At 31.5% G+C, this 27,398-nt stretch overlaps 1 protein-coding gene across 3 annotated transcripts; it reads left to right on the forward strand.

Moving 5' to 3' along the window:
* Positions 1-27,210, forward strand: LOC132295986 (endo-1,3;1,4-beta-D-glucanase-like). 3 transcript variants are annotated; one of them, XM_059794244.1, is made up of 8 exons: positions 1-111; positions 2,484-2,640; positions 3,234-3,255; positions 18,345-18,471; positions 18,799-18,889; positions 19,017-19,104; positions 19,510-19,612; positions 26,820-27,210. In XM_059794244.1, the coding sequence occupies exons 2-8, from the start codon at positions 2,493-2,495 to the stop codon at positions 26,958-26,960; spliced, it is 720 nt and encodes a 239-aa protein (XP_059650227.1). In that variant the 5' UTR covers positions 1-111; positions 2,484-2,492; the 3' UTR covers positions 26,961-27,210. The 3 variants fall into 3 exon arrangements, with proteins under 3 accessions (XP_059650227.1, XP_059650240.1, XP_059650234.1); XM_059794251.1 differs by lacking the exon at positions 1-111 and having other exon boundaries at positions 2,369-2,640; XM_059794257.1 differs by lacking the exons at positions 2,484-2,640; positions 3,234-3,255.
* Positions 27,211-27,398: the final 188 nt, after the last annotated feature.

A 27,398-nucleotide genomic window follows, 5' to 3' on the forward strand; every position in this document is an offset into this window, starting at 1 on the left:
TAGGGGATGGGAAAAAAAAATGAAGTTAGGGCAAGTTTCAGACGACACAATGTCACAATCGGCTTCGACACTCCGCAGGGCGCAGCCTCCGCTATCGCCTCAGGTGACAAGGTATGTTCATCCTCTTTCTCTCTTCTCTCTCCTTTTGCATGAATCGATCTTTTATATATGTTTCTTTCTTTCTTTCATCTCATTATTTGATTTGTTCTAACTTTGGTTCGTTTGATTCGGGCCTTTACCTTTGTTCCAATAGTGAAAAGTAGCTTCCAAACTAGGGTTTTTTTTTGTGTGTGTCACTGTGTGTGATGGCTATCAAAAGCTGAATGAATATATTATGGTTCTCTTAGTATTTTAATAAATGTGTGCCTTTCTACATGTGTCTTTCATGGCGATCGAGTCCATAATATATGGCAGGCACTTTTTTTTTTTCCCTCTCCCTAATTTCACTCCAATCTCACAACAGCAGCAACCATACCCCTTTTCCTCATAAGTTTTTGCATTTTCACATTCAATCCTACGAAAATTAAGGATCCCTTCTAGTGGGTTGAACCGTTTTTCGATCTGCTCATACTTAAAAGTGCCAAATTAAGGGTTTTTTTTTTTTTATTATTTTTTTATTTTTATTTTTATATGAAGATACATACCACCATTATTGATGTTATTTGAAGTTGGCTCAGCTAGAATTTCAGTTAATAATGCTGTCAAAGCACTTGCCATCAGAATGTACAAACTCATGGAAATCAAGAGCAGGCCTTAACAAAACAAAAGTTAATGGTTTTTTCTATTAATTTGCACAGGTCTTCTGTAGCAATGATCAATCAGTCACCGCTACTAAAGTTGATTCCTCATCCTCAAATCAAGAAAGGGGTAATTGGCTCCCAAAAAAGCACACACACAAAGTGTAGTTAATATAAAGAGTGAAAGACAAAACTATATATGATAGTGGATGCCACATGTAACCTAAAAGTCCCACTACTTCTTCAGCACTACAAGTTCAGCCTCCTATATATATATAGTCACCTCATCTCCACATATTTTTGTCATCTGTAATCATCAAATTTTAGCAGCTATATAAACAATGAATGTAAAAAAGAAGCTGCAGTTTTCTGTTACTCATTTCCACTTTTGGACTGTATTTTGGATACTCTGTTTTGTCTTCTCTCCTCTCCTTTCCTCGAGATTCCAGTGAAAACTCCAGACAGGAGATTATTCGACCAAACTGCTTGATTTTAGAATTTTTTTTTTTTTTTTTTTATATTATATTTATTGTATGATCGGCAATGCTTAGTTATTATTGTTTCTGTTTGATTCTCCATCTGTTTTATGTTAATTGTGATCTTCTTTCACAAGCTACTCTTCTTAGGATCTCGTGAGGTTATTTGCCTTGAACTTGAATCAAATCATTGCATATTGAGGAAATATATATTTTCTTTAAACAAAGCAAATTATTATTATTATTTTTTTGAAGTCTAGTTTTATGTTGATTATGGTTCCTGTTATTTAGATTTCAAGAGATATCATTATGTATACAGGAAAATTTGAATCTGGGCATGAAAAAAAAAAAAAAAAAGAGAGACGAAGAATTGATTCAATCTCAAAAAGGAGATATTCTTAAGTTTTTTAGGAACAATACACAAATAGAGAGTTTAGTTGAAGATTTGGCGAATGAAGAACATATGAATGCGAAAGCAAATGAATAAAATCTCAATAAATATGAAGATTTAATGAATGAAGATCATAGGAAGTTAGTCAATGAACATGAAGATTTAATGAATGAAGATTATAGTTATTAGTTAGTTGTACACAATGCACATGCGTACAATTATATTAGCTTTAGAATTTGAAAACATCGTGTGAAAATTCTGCACTCCTATAATTTTTTTTGCGTGTGTGAAACTTTAGGGCCTCACATTTGAAAGTTCGCCTAGGGCCTCTCAAAATATTTGGAATCTTAGGGCTGGCCCTGGGTTGATGTTATTAAAATCATTACAAATATTTAAGGTTAATTTTATCTGAAAATGAAAAGTGGTTGTGTGATGATTTTAATAATATAAAGAGTAAAATTTCAAAACAAAAAAATAATATTAAATAAATAAAGTACATGAAAATTTTATAAATTTAATTAAAAAACAATTACTATGTTTAAGTGTGAAATACCAGGATGACAACCATCAAAAAACAAGCGTGGTGATTGCGATTGGCAACGGGGAGTTTGGGAATTTATTATACAGATAAAGGCTATGTGGAATTGAACGTTTCTAACCAGATCTTCTTTCTTTTTTTATCTCTGGCAGATGACGTTAGAGGTGACGTCAGTAGTTTTGTGATCTACTTCTTCCCATTCCAACCAAGACCCTCTCCATATATATATATATATAGTACATGTAGTATAGTTATAGTTATGTACATCTGTAAATTAGCTTTGATCAATTCTTGTGTCGACTGTCACTTCCCCAACAGAAAATTTGCTATTCTTCTCCCAGATTTAAGGGATGTCAGGCCCCCAGTGCTGCGAAAACCCACCTACACTCAGCTCAAGCTGTGGAGTGGGGCATGTGGAAGAAATTGGAGGCCTCAAGTCCTACGTTTCTGGACCCTCTGATTCCAAGCTTGCAGTTGTTCTCATCTCAGACGTTTTTGGTACTTGATTCACTACTTATTTTGAGCTTTCTCTTCCAACTATGATTTGGGTATTTGAGTATTTTTCTTAATCTGGTGTGAAACTAGTCTTCTTGATCTATTTCATAGATATTAGATCTTGGGCTATGAATATGTGTTTGTGGGTTCTTAATTTGAATAACATTATGGTAACTTAAGCATGTTTGTCTATACCAACGAAAGTGCTATTCTTTGTATGGTAATTAAGATTTTTTTATTTTATTTTATTTTTTTGGCTGAATAAATATTAAGATTTTTGCTATTTTACAAAGTGGGTATTGTTTTTTTTTTTTTATTTTTTATTTTTATTTTTTTATATTTTTTTTTTGGGTAAGTCAGTGGGTAATGTTTGTTTCATTTGCAACTTATTAACTTCTTTATACACGTGTGTGTGTAAGTCAGTGTGTTTATTGTAGTTATAAATCATGTCCGCCTTTTATCAAGTCTCAATCTGTCTGTCATCGAAATCATCAGCATGGCTGTTGCACTTGTGATATGAGTTATAATTAATGAAAAAAAGGAAAAAATAATCATCACTGTTATATCTAATGCACATGTATGAATTGATCTTGTAGGATTTGAAGCTCCAAAGTTGAGGTATTGTCAATTTTCAACTCTGCTTTTGCAACAATTCAGTGCATGGTTTTCTACTACTATTGTTTTTATACAATTTTTTACTTCATAAGTTTGACAATTGTTTTTGTTTTTTGATGGTCTAGTCCTTGTCCTCTTAAACATAGCAGATTGAAAAATTATAATAATAATAATAATAATAATAATAATAGAATATATGGTTTGATGATTTAATAGAATCCTAACAATTCTACTGATATATAGTGGAAATAAGAGAGAGAGAAATAACTGCTATGTATAAGGGAAAATGACCATTTCGCTGGTTCTTGCTTCTTAGATATTTTAATACTTCTATAATTATTCAATTATGTTTTCAGGAATTTCTATACTTGACGCAATTATCATCTAAAAATGCACAAGTATCTTGCCAATTATATCTAAAAGATGCATAAATGTTTTTTTCTTTCTAGAATGGCTTTAATAAATACAAAAACTACCTTCTTTTCATTTTTAATTTTTTGATAACTAGAGGCATTGCTATTTCTTGAAAACCTATGTTACATGGATTCAGGTGTGGGTGTTGGACAGGGTACGTGTCTAGAGATCGGATCCATCTATCTATCAAATTATAGGACACGTGGACACGAAATATAAGTGTCCAAAATTCGAACACGGGTACTTGGACACTTTATATATGTTGTACAAAAGAGCTGGGAAGGCCCGAAAGTCAGAGGCCCAACAATAATTCAAACACCCAAATAGCCTAGCCCAATGAATTTGTATGTGTGAAATGGATGTGGGTTACAGCCGTAACCCACAGCTGTTATATATATAATAATGTAATATTATAATGATGGTACATGCATGCCACTGGCATGTTAGTGGACTTGTCAAACTTGATTGATGATGGGTGATAAAAGAGAATGGGTCCCCCAAACCACTTTCTTGGAAGTCGTAATATAATATTATATTGTAATTATTGCTGTAATAATAGTACTATATAATATTATAATGACTGATACCCACAGCCGTAATATATATAATAATATAATATTATAATGATGGTACATGCAAGCCTCCTCCAGTTGTACCACTTTCTTGGAAGTCGTAATATAATATTATACTGTAATTATTGCTGTAATATAGTCCTATATAGTTTTATAATGACTGATACCCATAGCTGTAATATACCTATAATAATATAATATTATAATGATGATCCTAGCCTAAAAAACAGTTAGCACGGGAGTATTAAAAAATGTATATACATATATTATATGAATAAAAAATTAAGGCACAAATTTCCCTGTCTTCCACAGATCCGTCTTCAACCTTTGTAAACTTCAAACCAGAGATAACCAGGACTTCAAACCAGAGAACTAGGGAGCTTCGTAGAGTCTCCGATTCAAAAATAAAGGGTCCAACACGAGTCTCGTGTCTGTGTCATGTCGTGTCGTGTCGACGTGGACACTACCGCCAATTATGGAGAGTCAAGGTAACATAGTTGAAAACACACAGAAAAAATGTGAATTACTTAGTGCAATCTGCATCCAAGATGCTCATTCTTTATTATCACCGAGTTTCAAGTTCTCATCTGGATTAGCATAATTGTTTTAAAATGCCTCATATAACTGTTGACCGTGGTCAACAGCTATGAAAGATGACGTCAGCCAAAAAAAAAAAAAAAAAAAAAACAATTGTAATCCCATTTCTAACTTTTAAACGTGTATAAAGTCTATAGTATCCTTTGCTTTTAATCGGAAATGACATATTTGACCATAATATAAAGGTAAAATTGCCCTTTGTACATACCAAGGCCTCTTTTCTCTCTTAGATAGTAGTAGTAGTTGGATTTTGTGGCTTGACTTTGGTATGTATGTAGTGTTCTGGAGAAGATGGACTAGTCTAAGTTATTTGGCCAGGTCCAATTGAGGTGAAAATTGAAGATGGACTCATCCAAGTTATTTGGACTAGTCCAATTGGAGTAATTTTTTTTACTTGGGTTAATTGGTTGGGTTTTAACATATAGTTTTATATTCCCTTCTTTGATATATAATGGTGAAATCTCTCTCTCCACGAACGTAGCCCCAGAGTTGGGTGAACCATATAAAATATTGTGTTATGCGTGAATGCGTATGATTGTGATCTCCATATATGCTTGAATGATGAAGTGATGATGATGCTTCCGTTGTATGTAATTAAGGAGGGATTTAACTCTCAACAACAGCCGACCGTTGAGTGAGTTGGAAGAGTGGGTTGGAGGGAGTTAATATCCCTAACAGCTGGTATTAGAGCAGATGGTGGGTCAGAGCCCGTGGTTGGTCTTGAAGATTAGACCAAAAGGTTGGTGTGAATTTTGTCAGAGCAGGAAGTTGATTGTGAGGTGCTATGGAGAATGACACGAAGGTATCATGATGGTGTGAAGCCCATGAGGAATAAATTTTGGGGACAAGCCAAAGAGTGGGTGCTAGTTCTCAAGATGGGGCGAAGGTGATAATACGAAGAAGAGGTTTGTTGCTTTGAGCTAAAAAAACAATTGAGGAGGATGAGTTGATAGATTGGTGGTTTGCCATGCGTGACCAAATTGAACACCAATGGTGAGGTTGTTAATGGAAAAGGAAGGAAGAAGGAAAGAAAGGAGTTTTTTTTTTTTTTTGAGGTGGAGAGATCTTCAGTCGCGTGAAGATGAATTTCAAGCCAAGGGGGAAATTGTTGGGTTTTGTGGTTCGAATTCGGTGTGTATGCAGTGTTTTGGAGAAGATGGATCAATCCAAGTTATTTGGACTACTCCAATTGTAACTGATATGGTAACTCTTTGTAGGCAAGTTGGAGAATTCTTATCCTAACAATGAATGAGTTTGAAGACTATAAATAAAGATGGTGTGAGATATTTAGGTAGAGAGGGAAACGATGTAAGGTGTTTAAGTGTGAGTATTATGAGGAAAAGGGTGAGTATATATAATTCTCGAGTGTAAAGATGTAGCTTCAAGAGCGTGACGAGTGAGGTTTTGAAATTTGGTTTTATATTCTCTTCCTTGATACATAATAGTGAAATCTCTCTATTTATGGATATAACCCTAGAGTTGGGTGAATCATGTAAAATATTATGTTATATGTGGATATGTATGATTGTTATCTCCATATATGCTTGTGTAATGATGATGCTTTTGCTGTATGTGATGAAGGAGGGATTTAACTCTGAACACCACCACCACCCATGAGCAAAAGAGCCGATTAAGGAGGGATTTACCCGTTGAGTGGGTTGGAGGGAGTTAATATCCCTAATAATTGGTGTCAGAGCCTATGGTTGGTCCCGAAGATTAGAGCAGAAGGTTAGTGCGAATTTTGTGAGAGTTGGAGGTTGATCATGAGGTGCTATGGTGATTCAATCAGAGTTAATAATGACATGAAGGTATGGTGATGGTGTAAATCCCATTAGGAACAAATTTTGGGGACAAGCCAAAAAGTGGGTGCTAATTCTCAAGATGGGGTGAATGTGATGGTATGAAGAAGAGAGGTTTGTTGCTTTGAGCCAAAAAAACAATTGATGTGGATGAGTTGATAGATTGGTGGGTTGCCATGCGTGGGTAATTGAACACCAATGGTGAGGTTGTTGATGGAAAAGGAAGGAAAAAGGAAAGAGAGAATAGTTTTTTGTTTGAGGATGAAGGGATCATCAGTTGAGGTGGAGCTATAGAGGAGTACATGAAGACAAATTTTGAGCAAAGGTGGAAATTGTTAGGTTTTGTGGCTTGAATTCGGTGTGTATGCAGTGTTCTAGAGAAGATGGACCAGTCCAATTGAGGTGAAAATTAGTTAAGGAATTTGTAATTGATATGGTAACTCCTTGTAAGCAACTTGGGGAATTCTTGTCCAACAAGGAACGGTTTGAAGACTATAAATAAAGATGGTGTGAGAGATTAAGGTAGAGAGAGGGGAGAGATGTAAGGGGTTTAAGGGTAAGTATTGTGAGGAGAGGGGAGAGTATATGTAATTTTCTTAGTGTAAAGATGTAGCCTCGAGAGTGTGACGAGTGAGAGTGAGTGGGGTTTTGGCATCTGGATTTATGTTCTCTTCTTTGATACATAATAATTTCTCTCTCCATGGACGTAGCTTTAGAGTTGGGTGAACCATGTAAAATATTGTGTTATGCGTGGATGTGTATGATTTTTATCTCCGCATATGCTTGTGTGATGATGTAATGATGATGCTTTCGTCGTGTATGATGAATGAGTGATTTAACTCTCAACAACCACCCAATGAGTGGGTTAGAGGAGTTAATATCCCTAACAGTAGTAATAGGAAACAAACATCTTATATATATATAGAAGATTATATATAGGGTTAAATACACTAACCTCCCCTGAGGTTTGGCCTATTACACTCAGATGAAACTTGTCAAAAATCTTGCACCGTGTTCCCAAGAGGTTTAGTCACTCGTTACAAATACCCACTCTATCCAAATAAAATGCATGATCTGACCAAAATGGCCACTGACTCAGTTGAAAAGACGTTATTAACCTTATGATAGACATTAAATTATAATAAAATATCTTCTTTTATGGAAAAAAATACCCTTCTTCACCTACCCACCCATCTCCACCACCGCCCCTTTCTCTGTCTCTTCCATGGCCAACCATTCTCTCAGTCCACATGCCACCACCCCTTCTGTCTCCAAATTTATAAACTAGTAAACAATATATATATATATATATATATATATATATATATATATATATATACTGTGTTACCTGGACTCGTCAGAGAAGGCCAGAGTGTCCGTGTTGACATGACACGACACGGACACGGACACGGACACGGGATATGTGTCCGACCCTCCATTTTTCAATCGGACACGGCTGATGACGAAAATACATAAAATGATGTGTACTTTGATGCTTGTGAAGGATTAGGAATTTTTTTCGTGTTTTTTTGTTAAATTTGCAGGCATATGAAGCTTTTTGTTTCAACAATGGTCATTCTGGTTCGGATCGGTGGTCTGAAGGTTGAAGACAACTTGCTGTTTATGAACCCACACGCGCTGCTTTTGTGCAATTTTTTGTGCCATCTTGTGCGTGGTTTCACGAACTTATTATCTAACCTTTTAACGGTCAGGATCACAACACCTGTTTATTTGGATCTGGAAAGATAAGAGACATTGGGACACAGCTGTAAAAAGTCTTGCATCTCACGTGGAAAAAAGGACCTACTGTGGACTTTTGACTCGGCTTCCTTTTATGGTTACAGCTGTAACTTTGCTTTTATGGTACTGCTTTATGAATCGGCTTCCTTTTTAATTGGGCTTTTGACTTGTACAGGCCCAAAACCCAAGCATCAATCCATGACTGAGATGCACATACAGAGACATATTAGCCCATATTGAATTAGTCATCCTTTTTTATTGTGCTTTGACTTGTACAGGCCCAAATGCCAAGATATAGAGGTATATTAGCCCAAGCCCAATCTCTTCCTTGGTTAAACAAAAAGAGCCCTACAGCTCAGAATTTCTTATTTACTGGTTCCATAAAAACAGCAGTAATAGGGGATTGCATAGCCATGACATGCCACCTATCAAATGAGGCAAACAAATGCAGTAATAATTATAAAATTCTTATAAAAGAGTACAATTGATATATATATTTTTAGTTTTAGGATTAATGTCTCAAACATAACTTACAAATTTTTCTCTTTTTAAAGTGTCCAAGTACCCGTGTCCAATATTTGGACACTTTTAATCCGAGTCCCCGTGTCCTGAAAATTGATAGATTGACGAATCCGACTCCTAGACACGCACCCGTGTCCGACACCCGTACCCGAGTCTGGGTAACATAGTATATATACATATATATATGTATATATATTGTTGAGAATCTTTACAATATATTTTGTGTATAAACTAAGTAATTATTTTATTCCTTTGTAATATATGTAATATACATATATTACAAAGGAATTGATGGGAATGAACCCAGCAACCAAAGCAACATGTGAATTTGTAACTTTGTTCTTCATTTCTCTCTCTCTCTCTTTCTATAATACATACAGTCCAATCTTATAAATGCTATTAGCACTTATAGGAGGAATAGTCCATTTGTTCAATTTATTTTGAACATTTTCATATTCAATTAACTATGAATTTTTAATTAATTCAGAATCCTGTAATTCCATGTTGGAAGAAGGATTTAACATGAATGTTAAAATATTGTTAATACTTAAGGACTAAATAGTATAATTTTTTTTTGATAAGTAATAATAAATTAAAAAAGGCGTTCAATAGGGGAACACGTCCCGTAGACATAAAAGAAACCGGGGTCTAAGGCCCCAAAGAATCCAAAAAAGAAATTAAATCAAAAGAAGAGGAACACGAACTTTTGTTCACATAACTAAAAAGAGAACGAAGAATAAAAAGTTTTAGAGTCGCTGTAGACGACTCCTTCCCTTCAAACATTCTGGTATTTCGCTTCTTCCAGATGCACCACCAAATACAATGTGGAACAGATCTCTAATAAGCACGAACAATTCTACTCACACGACAACCTCTCCAAGCATGAATCAGCTCCTTAGTAGAGCGGGGCATTACCGAACACATGCCAAATAGGCTAAGAATGAGATTCCAGCAATAGCGCGCTACAGAGCAATGCATTAGGGGATGATTGACTGACTCCCCATCCCGCTTACATATGCAACACCAGTTAACAAGAAGATTTCCCCTTTTCCTCAGATTATCGATCGTCAAAATCTTACCTCAAACAGCAGTCCATACAAAAAATGCCACCCTAGTAGGAGCCATAGAACACCAAATAGTCTTCCATGGAAAATCATAGGATGCAAAATTAGACAGACATAAGAACAAAGACCTTACTGCAAAACGCCTGTGAGGGGAGGGAATCCAAATCAAATTGTCATAACCCCTTCTAATTCCTTCTTGCCGATACAATTGAGCCAAGAAAATGGTCACCTCTTTCAACTCCCAATCCTGAAATGAACGCTGAAAATGAACATTCCATATAATCCCACTATTATCAAGCTGATAACAGTTGGCTACTATGGCATGTTTATCAACTGCAATACCATATAATCTGGGAAATGTACGACATAAAGGCTGGTTCCCACACCAAAGATCTTCCCAAAAACGAACGCAACTACCATCACGAACTCTGAATCTGATATGAGAGGAAAAGGCATCCCATCCTTTTCGAATGGATTTCCAATCCCCAACTCCTCCCGCAATAGAAACCAGACGTGTAGTCCATCCGCCAACATCTTCCCCATACTTGCAAGATACTAATCTGCGCCAAGGACGATGTCTTTCCTTCCCAAATCTCCACAACCACTTGCCCAGAAGCGCTTGATTAAAAGGAATCACTTGTCTAATACCGAGACCCCCCAATTTTATAACTTGCTCCCCTTTAACAAGATGATACTTGAACTCATCTCCCCTTCCTCCCCAAAGGAAATTCCTTTGAACTTGTTCAATTCTAACAACAACGGAGCATGGAATTTGGAACAAAGAAAGAAAATAAGTGGGAAGGCTTGATAAAGTGCTCTTGATAAGAGTGACTTTACCCCCCTTGGATAAATATTGCTTCTTCCAAACTGCCAACCTCTTTGCATACCTGTTAAGCACAGAATCCCAACTCTCCACTAACCTAGAAGAAACCCCTAAGGGCAATCCCAAGTAAGGGATAGGAAAGGAGCTCACCTTGCACCCAAGAACTGCAGCTAAAGAAGAGATGTCCTGTATATTCCCGACCGGGACAAGCACACTCTTGGCCACATTCACCTTTAACCTGGAAACTGCCTAAAAGCAAGCCAAAATGCATCTAAATAGTATAATTATTATAGTATTATATAATGAATAGTGATTTATGTATTATTTAGTCTTTGTTTTGCTTAGGAGTGATGATATTACTCGTCTGTCAATGGTTTACTGGAATCATTGACCTATGGAGCAAGTTAATACAAAAGTTGGTCTTAATATTCCAGCGTGACTTTTGGATGACCCATAATATCATCAGATTTAAACAGGATTTTAACAGAATAAGAATATCATTATTCTCTACATAATTACCATAATATTCATACTACCAGAACCTAAAAGCATTAACAATATGTATTTAAGCCATCATGGCTCTGATACGAAAACGTATGGATTAATACACCAAATAATGAAAAACTATTAATAATGGAAAATGATGGAAAAAAGTACTAAATAATGGAATACACAAAAAGTACTAAAACATCACTATGTAAAGCACTAAAGATAAAGTACTAAAACATTATTATATATTCCACTATAAAATTATAACACTAAAAGCAATAATTTAACTTTGAAAAGGACTTACAGAAAGATTTTCTTTATTCCTCTTCCAAGCAAAAGTATACACTTAGAAATATAATACAAGAGAGAATAGAAAACTCAAAGATACATTGAGGGTAAACAATGCCCCCTTTGCCCCTTTTATAAATAAAACATCGTTCTTGAAAATTAAACTTTGAAGTCCGCATAGTGGTTGGATGGCGTGTGCTGAATTATTTGCAGTCGAATGGTCCACCACTAGTTTCTGTCTTCTTGTCATCTAGCGTAGTTATTCTTCTGACAAGAGAAAAATCATAATGATTTAAAGAATTCTGAAAAGTTCTTTGTCTTCTTCCTGTGGAATCAAAGCTTTTATAAAAAGTTCTTTTTATTCTTCTGTCGGCAAGATAGTTAAGAATCTTATTTTTTAGGAGATTTCATCCTATCTGCCATTAGAACTGTCAGGGAATCCCAATAATCTTCAGTGTTGGGCTCCACCTCTTGATTTAAATCTTGATTAGGATCTGGAGCTTCTCTAGCCAAACAATGGAATTGATTTCCTTCTTGGTTGGTAGTAGATGCCATTGAAGAATTATATTTAATTTGAGATGATGAAAAACCAAATGAATTGACAAATTTGTTCTTCATGAAATCCATGCATTTCACCACTAAATCTGTTTCGGTGATTATTGGATTTTGTTTCTTGATCATTTCTTTAATCAATTCAAAAGGGTTAAAAGTATCAGGGGCTGTTGGAAATTAAGCCAATGTCAATTTTGGAATGGCATAATGATATGCCAAAGTTTTCTGTCTAATAATAGACAGAAGTTCCTGAACTGGTTGCTGGGTCATCCCAGACCACCATCTGTAGGAGAAAGTCTTTTCTAGAACGGGTAGCTTTGCTGTATTGTAGTTACATTGAAAATCCCATTTCCATATCCATGGAATTCCAAATTCTGCAAAAATATTATTTTCCCCTGTCCTTTAAATTGAGGATGAAATTGTTGCCATGGGAGGAATAATTGCCTCACTGATTCAGGGAGAACATTAAGATCTGGGCCAAAGATATTCCACCACTGAAGAATCCAATTTGGAAATTCAATCTTAATTGATTGAGGGCATATCTTGAAGAATCAAGAATGCTTCTTTTTAGAATTTTGATAAAAGAACGAATTTGTCCATGCTAAAATATAATCCCAGTAATTGTAGCCATATCCGAAAAAAAGCTTCCGAGAGCTATTAGGATTTAAACCCAGTCAGAGGGCCTCATAGTTCTCTTGAAAATAGCTTTGCTATAAACAAGAGGACTTTCTTTTTGAGCAGCATTTTGCTTTGTGTGAGTAATTTCCACAGAGGCAGTTTTTGTAAGCATAGCTTCATAGACTTATTTATGTCGTCCTCTGGAGCAGCATATTGCTGAGTGTGGAAATATTTGGATTTAATTTCCCATGGATCTGGCATCCGTTGTTCATCCTAAGAATCCAGGATTAATATAAGTCTGTTTATACCTTAAATTAGGTAGATAAGGAGTTTCTTCTTTAAGAACTTCCTTCATTGTTTTCTGTGCAGAACCCACGACTTTATTTGGTGTTTGGAGCAAATCAGATAAATACTCCAATGCGGGATATTGCTTATCCTCAAGCGACATCACTGCTTTAGCCTTTGTTTTACCACGGTCTTTAGTGGTATTACCACGGCCTTGCCCTCGATTGGGCTAACTCATGAACCCTGTAAAATTTCACGAGTTAAAAAGTCAGGTAAAGAATTAGAAGTGCCTTTAATATAATACTCAATTGTAAAATCAAAAGCTGATAAATCAACTTGCCATCCAGCAAATATCTGTTTGGAAGCTAAATTCTTTAAATCTTTTTCCAGTACTTGTTTAGTAGCACTACAATGAATGTGTAACAAGAAATTCTGATTTAATAAATCATCTTGGAATTTATAAATACATTTAACTAAAGAAAGAATTTCTTTCTTAATAGTTAAATAATTTATTTGTGCATTTTTCCAAGTTCCAGAAGTGAAACGAATTAATTTTTTTGTTCCTGTATTGGGATTCTTTTGTTTAAAAATACCATCATATCCAATATTGGTTACATATGAAGAGAATAGTAATCCAGAATGCTCTTGTCATCTTGAACAAGATTATTATAAAGTTATTGTTGAGATGAATTGACTTAGTTTAAATGTTTTGACTAGTCATCAACAATCCTTATTAGGTCTCATAGATCAAGTACAAGATCCTCAAATCAAAATGAAGATCTTTGAAATAGGTTATTCTATCGCACAACCTAACGAGGATAATGATAATTCAGACTTTATGAGATCCAATATTCTCTTCAGATGCATCCAATATTGGATATGATGGTATTCTGAAACAAAAGAATCCCAATACAGGAACAGAAGAGTTAATTCGTTTCATTTCTGGAACTTGGAAAAATGCACAAATAAATTATTCAACTATTAAGAAAGAAATTGTTTTTTTAGTTAAATGTATTTATAAATTCCAAGATGATTTATTAAATCAGAAATTCTTGTTACGCATTGATTGTAGTGCTGCTAAACAAGTACTGGAAAAAGATGTAATGAATTTAGCTTCCAAACAGTTATTTGCTGGATGGCACGTTGATTTATCTGCTTTTGATTTTACAATTGAGTATATTAAAGGCACTTCTAATTCTTTACCTGACTTTTTAACTTGTGAATTTTTACACGGTTCATGAGTCAGCCCAATCGAGGGCAAGGCCGTGGTAAAACAAAGGCTAAAGCGGTGATGTCGATTGAGGATGAGCAATATCCCGCATTGGAGCATTTATCAGATTTGCTTCAAACACCAAATAAAGTGGTGGGTTCTGCACGGAAAACAATGAAGGAAGTTTTTAAAGAAGAAACTCCTTATCTACCTAATTTAAGGTATAAACAAACTGTATTAATCCTGAATTCTCAGGATGGACAATGGATGCCAGATCCATGGGAAATTAAATCCAAATATTTCCACACTTAGCAATATGCTGCTCCAGAACGACGACAGAGATATGTCTATGAAGCCATGCTTACAGAAACTACCTCTGTGGAAATTACTCACACAAAGCAAAATGCTGCTAAAAAAGAAAGTCCTCTTGTTTATAGCAAAGCTATTTTCAAGAGAATTATGAGGCCCTCTGACTGGGTTTAAATCCTAATAGCTCTCGGAAGCTTTCTTTCGGATATGGCTATAATTACTGGAATTATATTTCAGCATGGACGAATTCGTTCTTTTATTAGAATTCTAAAAAGAAGCATTCTTGGTTCTTCAAGATATGCCCTCAATCAATTATGATTGAATTTCCAAATTGGATTCCTCAGTGGTGGAATATCTTTGGCCCAAATCTTGATGGTCTCCCTGAATCAATGAGGCAATTATTCCTCCCATGGAAACAATTTCATCCTCAATTTAGAGGACAGGAAAATAATATTTTTGCAGAATTTGGAATTCCATGGATATGGAAATGGGATTTTCAATGTAGCTACAATACAGCAAAGCTACCAGTTCTAGAAAGGACTTTCTCCTACAGATGGTGGTCAACCAGTTCAGGAACTTCTATTAGACAGAAAACATTGGCATATCATGATGCCATTCCAAAATTGACATTGGCTCAATTTCCAACAGCTCCTGATACTTTTAACCCTTTTGAATTGATTAAAGAAATGATCAGGAAACAAAATCCAATAATCACCGAAACAGATTTAATGATGAAATGTATGGAATTCATGAAGAACAAATTTGTCAATTCATTTGGTTCTTCATCATCTCAAATTAAAGATGATTCTTCAATGGCATCTACTACCAGTCAAAAAGCAAATCAATTTCATTGTTTGGCTAGAGAAGCTCAAGATCCTAATCATGATTTAGTTCAAGAGGTGGAGCCCAACACTGAAGATTGTTGGGATTCCCTGACAGTTCTAATGGCAGATAGGATGAAACCTCCTAAAAAAATAAGATTCTTAACTATCTTGCCGACAGAAGAATACAAAGAATTTTTTATAAAAGCTTTGATTCCACAGGAAGAAAACAAAGAACTTTTCAGAAGTCTTTAAATCATTATGATTTTTCTCTTGTCTAAAGAATAACTACACTAGATGACAAGAAGATAGAAACTAGTGGTGGACCATTCGATTGCAAATAATTTAGCACACGCCATCTAACCACTATGCGGACTTCAAAGTTTAATTTTCAAGTCCGATGTTTTATGTATAAAAGGGGGCATTGTTTATCCTAAATTTATCTTTAAGTTTTCTATTCTCTCTTGTATTATATTTCTAAGTGTGTAAGTGGAATAAAGAAAATATTCCTTTTCAAAGTTATATTATTGCTTTTAGTTTTATAATTTTATAGTAGAATATATAGTAATGTTTTAGTGCTTTATCTTTAGTGCTTTACATAGTGATGTTTTAGTGCTTTTTGTGTATTCCATTATTTAGTGTTTTTTTTCCATCATTTTCTATTATTAGTAGTTTTCCATTCATATTCCATATTATTTGGTGTATTGATCCATACGTTTTTGATCCATACGTTTTGGTATATATATATATATATATATAAACTATTTGCAACTTGCTCTTAATTCTCAGCAACCATAAATAGACCCCCTATTTGCAATTTTGCTCTTTATTTCTCTATACACACACACGTCCATTGGAGCTTAAGATTGATCCATTGGGAATAAATTGATGGCCATTGAAGAGGGATAAAAATTGAAGAGAGAGAAAGATTCAATAGATGTGCCGAGGGTGTTGCAACAATCATAGTAGAGAGAGATTTGAAGAAATTGAGCTTAGAGAATAAATTCAGTAAAGAGGGTGTTGCAACAATCACACTATTGCTCATATTTTTGTGTGCTTTTTTGTGGATGGCAACTGTGCAAAGAGTGTTACATTGTAGATAATGAAGGCGTTCATTCATATCTAGAGGTACAAACTTTGATTCTGAAGCTGAGGATGGAAGAAATAGAGGAAACAAACACTACTCTGCAGAAGAATCAGCATAAAATGAGACATTCAGGTGGTAATGGGGGTGGGTATGGTGGTAGATTTGGAAGCCGTGGTGGTAATGGTGAAGACCGTGGATGGCAAGGAGGTTTCAATGGGCGAAGAGGTGGTTCTTTTTGGGGTTTTTACTCAAGCTATGGTGATCGTGGTGGTGCTCACAGTAATTTTGATGGTTATGGCGGACAAGGTGGCCATGGAAGGTAGGGTTTGGGATTGGATTTGGCAGGGAGAGAAGAGAGAACAAAGAGGGAATAAGATCTTTAGGCAAATATGTCATTTTATTTAACGAAATTTTTTAATCATTTTATTATTAAAATAATCGGGGTACAAAAGTAATTTTATCTGCATTTTTAACTTTTGTAAGCTCCAGGGGATGTCATTGCAAGATTTTTGACAACTTCCGAGCGTAATTAGACCAAACCTTAGGGGAGGTTAGTGTATTTAACCCTAAATATTATCTCTCCAAATATGTTGTTTGGTGATATTATGCTAATTGGAAAAAGCAATCTGAATTTCTTCCACTTTAATCTTCATGGTTTACTTTTGAATTATTATTATTTTTCCAATTTGAATCCAGATCCCCCCCCCCCCCCCCCCCCCCCCCAACAACAAAAAAAAAAAGATACAGTTGATGAAATTAATCTTGATTAGTGTTCAAGAAAATCCCAAATAAAAAATTTAGAGAAAGAAGTGGAATAGTCCGATTAGAAAACGAACAAATAAAATTCGATTCAAACATATTAGAAAAACCTTAATTAAATAGTATCAATTAGGGCAACATAGTTATGTGCCTCGGGTTCCGAAATTATAGCTATAACATAGTGCAGTTGTTTGAGGGTTCATTTTTTGCCGTGCCTTCACCGATGCGGACACAATTGATCAAACATGAACTTCAGGGTTTCAATATATAGAGAGATATATCACCGATTTGACCAAACCTGTGTGGAAGAGAAACACAAAATGCCTCACTTCTTGGTGTATATATGCATTTATGTACATATACGTGTTCATCTGTTTTGGATTTAGAGAGAGAGAGACGAAGCCTTCAAAGTGACGAACGGATGAGAGATTGATAGTGGATGAGGAGAGAGAAATTGAAAAGTAGGTAGGTTTTGGGTTATGAATGTTTGGGTGCCTATGTATAAATGCATATGTATATAAATGTATATATATACATGTATGTATTTGTGTTGAATCTGGTTTTGATTTGAGAGAGAGATGTTAGAGAAAGAGATGGTAGAAGAATAATTTTTTATATTTGAAAATGGATATTTTAGTCTTTTTAAATTTGATTAACTTTTCAACTAAAATAATATTAAACAGACATGAGCATAGTGCTAATTGCATTATTACTATTAAAGGAGTCAGCCGACAAGATCTGACAGGGGAGGTCAGAGTAATTTCTGAAAACTATGTGGTACTGTGTGTAGGTTTAGCAATCTAGAGGGGAGGTCAGTGTAAATTACCCGATTTTCAAAATTGTTAAATTTGTGCCAATGTGCAATTTGTGGCCTTGTGCTGGTGTTTGTGTACCCTTTGGGTGTCACGGTTTAATGAGTGATATCTCCATCTCCTTCTTCTGAATTTTGGGAACAGAGCTTGTCAAACTTCTTAAATAGCCAAGTAATTATTGTTAGGCCTTGTGTCAACTGATTTTCACACTCTTTAACATTGTCATATAGTTTGACGATAAAGTGTCATTTGTCAACTTATTTACTTATGCCTTTGTTTTTCAACTGTGAAGGAAGCTTGCTGACAATGCCTTTGTTTTTCAACTGTGAAGGAAGCTTGCCGACAAAGTTGCAGCTGCTGGATTCTATGTGGTTGTTCCTGACTTCTTCTATGGAGACCCATACGTACCTGAAAATGCTGAAAAGCCAATATTAGTATGGATAAAAGAACATGGAACGGTTAGTTATCTTCATTATACTACATGCCTGGAAACTGCTACTTATTTATATTGTGAAAGTGGTTCCCTTTGAACATATTTTTCTTTAGGGTTTGCTGGAAATTTAACATTTAGAGAAATCCAAAATGTGGGTTGACTCAGCAGACCCATTCATTTTGTGTCTCCTTGAAGAAATGAAGTTTCTGTTTTTCAGATAATACTGAATGGTGTTTCTTCCTTTTTGGCGAATAAAATCAGTGTTTTCGATTGTTTAGTTTTCAAACTCAAATAAAGTTTTGATTAATAGTAGCTAAAACATTAGTGTCTAAAATTTTTCTTTACCTTCTAGGATAAAGGATTTGAAGATGCAAAACCAGTAATTGAAGCTCTAAAAAGTAAAGGTGTATCCAGTATTGGAGCTGCAGGCTTTTGTTGGGGTGGTAAGATTTTTCCTGAACAGCCTTCACTAATTTAGACAATATCATATTGCAATTAATTTCTGCAACTAGACAGGGCTTAAAAATCAACAACTTGACTAAAATTGAACTTTTTGAATTCTCTCATCAGCTAAGGTTGTTGTGGAATTAGCAAAGCATCCTTATATCCAAGCTGCAGTGATGCTACATCCGTCACTGGTCACTTTGGATGATATCCAGGGTATGAATTATGTTACTAAACTTTCCTAAAATTACTTTTTGTTTTATTTTGTTGGACCCAGAATTTTAAAGTAGACCTCTGGAATTATTCATAGAAGCAATTGTGTTGGTCCTTTGTGAATTTTATTTGAGCGAGTGTATCATGAGGGTGCATGCTCTTACCGTGAGCTAGCTTGTGCCATTGACCGTTTGGATTGAGAGTGCATACATCACAGTATCTTGATGGTTGATAGCACGGTCATGATAGCTTTTTCATTTATATGAAACAAATGTAATGTAACCTTCTAGGTATTTATATATTGTTTTCCTTCTTAATGGTGGTGAGCATGACATGTATTTTTTTATTTTTTTTGGTGAGTTGGAGGAAACAAGAAATTTGTTTATTTACAGTTGCCACAAATTTCGGGGGTTAAGGTTCCAATTTCAGTACTTGGAGCTGAGATTGACCAAATATCTCCACCTGAACTTGTGAAACAGTTTGAGGGGATCTTAAATGCTAAGCCTGAGGTATGAAACTCCAAAACTTTCCATGTAACACTTAATAAAAATATTTCATATTGCCCCCTCAAATTATTGTTTATATACCATTATAACTTCAATGATCTTTTCCTTTCTTTATTGGCAATAGAATATTCAAATAAGCCAAGAACTGTTACCTGGACTTTCCTATTCTCCTTAATGTATCCGTGTTGACACAACGTGATACGACATGGGTATGGGTATGACGTGTCAGACACGCGACCCAAATCGGACACTTGGATCTTCCGATCTTCTTAAAGGAAAAGAAAAGCCCAATGTGATAGCAAAGAAGGATCACCTAATTTTGACATAGATGGAATTTATCTTTTTTCCGTTACCTGGACTTTCCTATTCTCCTTAATGTATCTGTGTTGACACAACGTGATACGACATGGGTATGGGTATGACGTGTGTCAGACACGCGACCCAAATCGGACACTTGGATCTTCCAATCTTCTTAAAGGAAAAGAAAAGCCCAATGTGATAGCAAAGAAGGATCACCTAATTCTGACATAGATGGAATTTATCTTTTTTTTTTTTTTAAAATCATATTCCATTTAATTTCGTTATTACTTAGTACATTTTTTAAGAATGCAAGACGTTTCTACATACCCTTATTCAGGTTTTGAACGCATTTTGAACCTACTTCACGTATCTTAAAATTTGGGATTTAGGGCGGTCTGACATTTGGACACATAACCATATCTCGTACATATACCCAAGTCCATGTAACATAAGCCATAAACTGTCAAAGAATTTATCTTTATCTTCTGTAAGTGTTGTTTTAGATACATTTCTACTCACATACTTCCTGAGGTAGAAGAGACTATGAAAGCTAGAAAATGTGTTTACTTTTCACTTGAACTCTGCGAATCTTTCACATTGATTTTGTACAATTATTAACTTCATGATTGTTTTTAATTTGTAGTTTCTTTTTTTTCTTTTTATTATTTTTTATTAGTTAAAGATGCCTTTATTTTGGTGTACATGAATATCTTGTTCAAAAAGAGAAAAAAAAAATTGATGGTGGGAAGCTTTTCAAAATTGACCATCACTGTCGACTTCAATTTATGGTAATTTTTTCAACAACCAGATTGTGGTATGTTCATTTTTGCTACATACTAAAGTGACAGTCAACTCCGCTTTATTTATTTCTTTGTTTTTATTTATTTTTTTTATCCACAATTATGGTTAGGATCTTAAATATTGCATGGATCTTAAATATTTCATTTTCTTAATTTTTTTAGTTTATATATCTATACTATTATTAAATGTGCAAAGTGTTTCAGTATTTCAGTATTTATTTATTTATATAAAAAAATATTTATTAATTGATATAAAAATAGTTTAAGAAGCCTATAAATAGAGGCATGGAGGAAGGGGTACAAAAATTGAGAATTCTAGAAATCCAGAATTTCAGAGTAAAATACAGAAGCTCTGCCAAAGAGTTTCAGTATTTCAGTATTTATTTATTTATATAAAAAATATTTATTAATTGAGTTGAATTTCAGAGTAAAATACAAAAGCTCTGTCAAGAGTTTTCAGTATTTATTTATTTATATAAAAAATATTTATTAATTGATATAAAAAGAGTTTTTATCTATATTATTATTAGATGTGTAAAGAGTTTCATTATTTATTTATATATAAAAATATTTATTAAATGATATGAAAAGAGTTTTTACTAAAACAAAAAAAAAAAAAAAAAATCTATAAAACAGTAAAATCTATATAATAAAATTTAAATTAACCTATTTATCTATTTATTATTATCTATTTTTAATAAAAGAAAATCTAATTAGACAAGATTTATTAATATAAAAAATATTTATTAATTGATATATAAAATAAAATAATTTTTATAAAACTCTACCACAAATTAGCTTTTATTATGAGTATCTTAATAAAATTAAAACTAATTAGACTAGTATATATTTAAAGAAAATAAAATAATTTCAATAAAACTCCATTACAAATTACCTATTTTATTATCAATAAAACTCTATCAACAAAGATATATTTAAAGAGTTTGTATAAAACTTTAACACAAATTACCAATTTATTAATTTATCATGAGTTTTTTAATAAAAAGAAACCTAATTAGACAAGTATTATTAATATAAAAAATTATTTATTAACTGATACAAAATGAGGTTTTTAAAGAGTTTTTAAAACACAAATTACCTATTTATCTGTTTATTTTGAGTTTTTTTTTACTAAAAGTAAATCTAATTAGACAAGAATTATTAAACTAACAAATATTTATTAATTGATATAAAAAGAGTTTTTAAAACAGTTTATATTAAATTCTAACACAAATTACCTATTTATTTATTTATTACAAGTTTTTTAATAAAAGAAAATCTAATTTACTTAATAAAATAAATCACATTCTATATAAAACTTTTATTTTTAGTTTTTTTTTTTTATGGATAATTTTCACAATATAACCGGTCCGGCCCAGTTATGAAAATATAAAAAATTACCTAATAAAATCAATTATATTCTATATAAAATTCTTATTTTTAGTTATTTTTTATGGATAATTATCACAATATAACTGACCTGGCCCAGTTATGATTATGTCATTATCAGAAAAGGACACATGTCATTATCCTATTCATCCAAGAAGCCTATAAATAGAGGCATGGCGGAAGGAGGAAGGGGTACAGAAATTGAGAATTTTAGAAATCTAGAATTTCAAGTTCTGTCAAAGAGTTTCAGTATTTATTTATTTATATAAAAAAATATTTATTAATTGATATAAAAAGAGTTGAATTTCAGAGTAAAATATAGAAGCTTTGTCAAAAAGTTTGAGTAGTTCAATATTTATTTATTTATATAAAAAAATATTTATTAATTGATATAAAAAGAGTTTTTATTTATACTATTATTAGATGTGTAAAGAGTTTTAGTATTTATTTATTTATGTAAAAAAATATTTATTAAATAATATGATAAAACACTAAAATCTACATAATAAATTTTAAATTAACCTATTAACCTATTTATTATTATCATTTTTTTAATAAAATAAATCTAATTAGACACGAATTATTAATATAAAAAATATTTATTAATTGATATATAAAAGAAAATAATTTTTATATAACTGTACTATGGGTTTCTTAATAAAATTAAATCTAATTAGACAAGTATATATTTAAAGAAAATAAAATAATTTCTATAAAACTCTATTACAAATTACCTATTTTATTTTCCATTAAACTCTATCAACAGAGTTTCTATAAAACTCAAACACAAATTACCAGTTTATCTATTTATTATGAGTTTTTTTTAATAAAAAGTAACCTAATTAAACAAGTATTATTAATATAAAAAATTATTTATTAACTGATACAAAAAGAGGTTCTAAAAGAGTTTTTAAAAAACTATAACACAAATTACCTACTTATCTATTTATTATTAGTTTTTAATGAAACTAAATGTAATTAGACAATAATTATTAAAATAAAAAATATTTATTAATTAATATAAAAAGAGTTTTTAAAAGAGTTTATATTAAACTCTAACACAAATTACCTATTTATTTATTATAAGTTTTTTAATAAAAGAAAATCTTTTTTTAATAAAAGAAAATCTAAGTAGACAAGAATTATTAATATAAAAAATATTTTTTAATTGATATAAAAAATATAATAATTTTTCTAAAATTCTACTACAAATTACCTTTTATTATGAGTTTTTTTTTTAATAAAAGCTAATCTAATTAGATATGAATTATTCAAATATAAAAATATTTATTAATTCATGTAAAAAGAGTTTTAAAATATTTTCTATAATACTCTAACACGTATTACAAATTACAATTTTTTAATAAAAGAAAATATAATTTTCAGAGTAAAATACAAAAGTTCTACCAAAGTGTTTCAGTATTTATTTAATTATACAAAAAAATATTTATTAATTAATATAAAAAAGATTTTATCTATACTACTATTAAATGTGCAAAGAGTTTCAGTATTTAAGTATCTATTTATAAAAAAATATATTTATTAATTGATATGAAAAGTATTTAAAAAAAAAAAAAAAAAAAACTCTATCAAACTCCAAAATCTATCTAATAAAATTTAAATTAACTTATGTATCTATTTATTATTATGAATTTTTTAATAAAAGAAAATTGAATTAGACAAGAAAATTGAATTAGACAAGAATTATTAATATAAAAAATACTTATTAATTGATATATAAAATAAAATAATTTTTCTAAAACTCTACCCCAAATTAACTTTTATTATGAGTTTCTTAATAAAATTAAATTAAATTAGACAAGGATATATTTAAAGAAAATGAAATATTAAATGTGTAAAGAGTTTCAGTATTTCAGTATTTATTTATTTATATAAAAAATATTTATTAATTGATATGAAAAGAGTTTTTATAAAATAAAAAAATAATAAAAGAAAAAAAAAACTCTATCAAGCTCTAAAATCTACCAAATAAAATTCAAATTAACCTATTAATCTATTTATTATTATGAATTTTTTAATAAAAGTAAATCCAAAGTTTTAGTATTTATTTAAAAAATATTTATTAAATGTGGAAAGAGTTTCAGTATTTCAGTATTTATTTGTTTATATAAAAAAAATATTTGTTTTTTGATATGAAAAGAGTTTTTATAGAAAAAAAACTTTAATAAAACTTTAAAATCTACCTAATAAAATTAACCTATTTATTATTATGAATTTTTTAATAAAAGAAAACTTAATTTTCTGAGTAAAATACAGAAGTTGTGCCAAGGTGTTTAAGTATTTATTTATTTATATAACAAAATATTTATTAATTGATATAAAAAAAAAGTTTTTATCTATAGTATTATTACATGTGCAAAGAGTTTTAGTATTTGACTATCTATTTTTATAAAAAAAAAAATATTTATTAATTGATATGCAATGAGTTTTTATAAAAAAAGTAAAAAAATGTCAATCAAACACTAAAATCTATCTAATAAAATTTAAGTTAATCTATTTATCTATTTATTATTATCAATTTTTTAATAAAAGAAAATCTAATTAGACTAGAATTATTAATATAAAAAATATTTATTAATTGATATATAAAATAAAATAATTTTTCTAAAATCTACCATAAATTAACTTTTATTATGAGTTTCTTAATAAAATTAAATCTAATTAAACAAGGATATATTTAAAGAAAATAAAATAATTTTTATAAAACTCTATCACATATAACTTGTTTTGATCTATTTATTGTGAGTTTTTTGATGAAGGAAATTTAATTAGACAACGATATATTTAAAGAAAATAAAATATTTTTTTAAAAGACTCATATAAAATTTTGGTAATTCGATATTTGGTATAAAAAATAAAATAATTTTTCTAAAACAAATTTTATTTTCAATAAAACTCTATTACAGTAGACAAAGATATAATATTTAAAGAGTTTCTATAAAATTTTAACTCAAATTTTCTATTTATATATTTATTAAGTGTTTTTTAATAAAAGGAAATCTAATTAGACAAGTATTATTAATATAAATAATTATTTATTAATTGATCTAAAAAGGGTTTTTAAAAGAGTTTCTATAAAACTATATCACAAATTACCTATTTATCTATTTATTATGAGTTTTTTTAATAAAAGAAAATCTAATTAGACAAGCATTATTAAGATAAAAAAATATTTATTAATTAATATAAAAAGAGGATTGAAAAGAGTTTCTATAAAACTCTAATACAAATTACCTATTTATCTATTTATTATGAGTTTTTTAATAAAAGGAAATCTAATTAGACAAGAATTATTAATATAAAAAAATATTTATTAATTGATATAAAAAGTATTTTTTAAAGAATTTCTATTAAACTGTAACACAAATTACCTATTTATTTATTTATTATAAATGGATTTTCAGAAAATATAATAATTTCTATAAAACTCTAGCACAAATTATCTATTTTATTTTCTTTAAAACTCTATCACATATAACTTGTTTTTATCTATTTATTGTGAGTTTTTTGATGAAGGAAATCTAATTAGACAACGATATATTTAAAGAAAATAAAATATTTTTTTAAAAGACTCACATAAAATTTTGGTAATTCGATATTTGGTATAAAAAATAAAATAATTTTTCTAAAACTCTACCACAAATTATCTTTTATTATGAGTTTTTTAATAAAAAATAATCTAATTAGACAAGGATATATATATTTAAAGAAAATAAATAATTTGTATAAAATTTTACCACAAATTACCTATTTTATTTGCAATGAAACTGTATCACATTAGATAAGGATATATTTAATAGTTTTTATAAAACTCTAACATAAATTACCAAAACTTTACCACAAATTAAGTATTCACCACGTGCATCGCACGTGCCTTTTCTTAGTTTGTATATAAATATATATATATATATATAGAGAGAGAGAGAGAGAAAAAATACTTTGTTGAGTGTTGACAAATATCGAATAAACCTTTCGTTGGGGTTGGGGCTCCCCCCATCCTTTTTTTTCTTTTTTGGTAAGTGGCTCCCCCCCATCTTTCCATTTGGAAATCCAATAGAAGGGCTAGGGGGTTCAGAAGGGGTACCTAACTGTCATTCGTTAGAGGTACTGAAAGATGCTTTGGATTAGTCGTTGCGGTCAGATTTATGGATTTGGTGATAGCCCATCTCCGACCAAGAGATCCTGCCCAATCAGCATTTGTATATCCTTCCACTAAAGGGTTCTTCAAGCTGGAATGGAGAACCCATAAGTACCTTTGTTGATGTTTCTAAGTTTGAATTACCCTTGAATAGAGCATTACTAAAACATATACAGGGAAACCAGAAAAGCAAGAGATTGGAATATATGTATTAGGTTCAGATATTACTTGAGGGTCATTGTTTTGTGCAACAGTAAAAATATGCCCAGATTGTGTAGTCCGAGAGGTAGGTTTGGGTATAAAAGAATGCACATTTTTTCAAAATGCCCAATGTTATTTGTGTACCTTGTCCATCCCTCCCATCATCCTCGTTGGCGGAACAGGTAGGTCGGGTACACTGGGTAATCTGTTTTTATTTTTTGGTAAAACATCTCTTGCTTGAAGTTAGTTATTGCAAATCATATTCTCAGACATGGTTGGCATTTGTGTTTCAGTCAAGAAATTAACGACGTCAATTAACAAAAAAAATAGAAAGAAATCACCGATGTGTTATTGCTTCCAGGTTGATGGCTTTGTAAAGATATTCCCGGGGGTTGCGCACGGTTGGGCCGTGAGGTACGAGGATGAAGATGAAGAGGCTCTGAAGCATGCAGAAGAAGCCCACCAGGATATGTTGGATTGGTTTGGTAAGTATCTTAAGTAAGACAATTTGATGTGTTATACCACGTCTCATGCCATTGTAAGAGATGGTTCGAAGTTGGAGCCACTGAGACTTTGCTATGTGTTGGCTTGAATATGAAAGTCTTTCTGAATACTAGAATCATTTGAGACTATTATATGCAACAATTACACTATTGTCTGTAACAATTTAATGTGTAATACCACGTTTTATGTCATTGTAAGAGACACGGATGAACGAATAATCCTTCAGAACTGCAATTATTAAATATTAACTGTGTTGAGGTGTGCATCTGATGACAATCTTACTTTTCAATATAAATTAAATGATTATTTAAGTATGTGTATTTGATGAAATTTAGATATTAAAAAATACGTTTTCATTCGAAATAACATAACATTTTAAAAGATGGAGCATAAAAAAGGCAGTCAATTTACATTTACAACTAGCAAACTCAGTTCT

Source organism: Cornus florida, unplaced genomic scaffold (assembly GCF_030987335.1).
Source record: "Cornus florida cultivar Cherokee Brave unplaced genomic scaffold, ASM3098733v1 CherokeeBrave_3.0.0_Hap2_Chr01, whole genome shotgun sequence".
Classification (NCBI taxonomy): Eukaryota; Viridiplantae; Streptophyta; class Magnoliopsida; order Cornales; family Cornaceae; genus Cornus; species Cornus florida.

Bases quoted from the DNA above. Each gene is read 5' to 3' on its own strand.
- LOC132295986 (XM_059794244.1), top strand. From the start codon at position 2,493: ATGTCAGGCCCCCAGTGCTGCGAAAACCCACCTACACTCAGCTCAAGC. The intron at 2,641-3,233 runs GTACTTGATTCA...TTGATCTTGTAG, and splicing joins TCTCATCTCAGACGTTTTTG to GATTTGAAGCTCCAAAGTTG. The intron at 19,105-19,509 runs GGGTATGAATTA...GCCACAAATTTC, and splicing joins GTCACTTTGGATGATATCCA to GGGGGTTAAGGTTCCAATTT.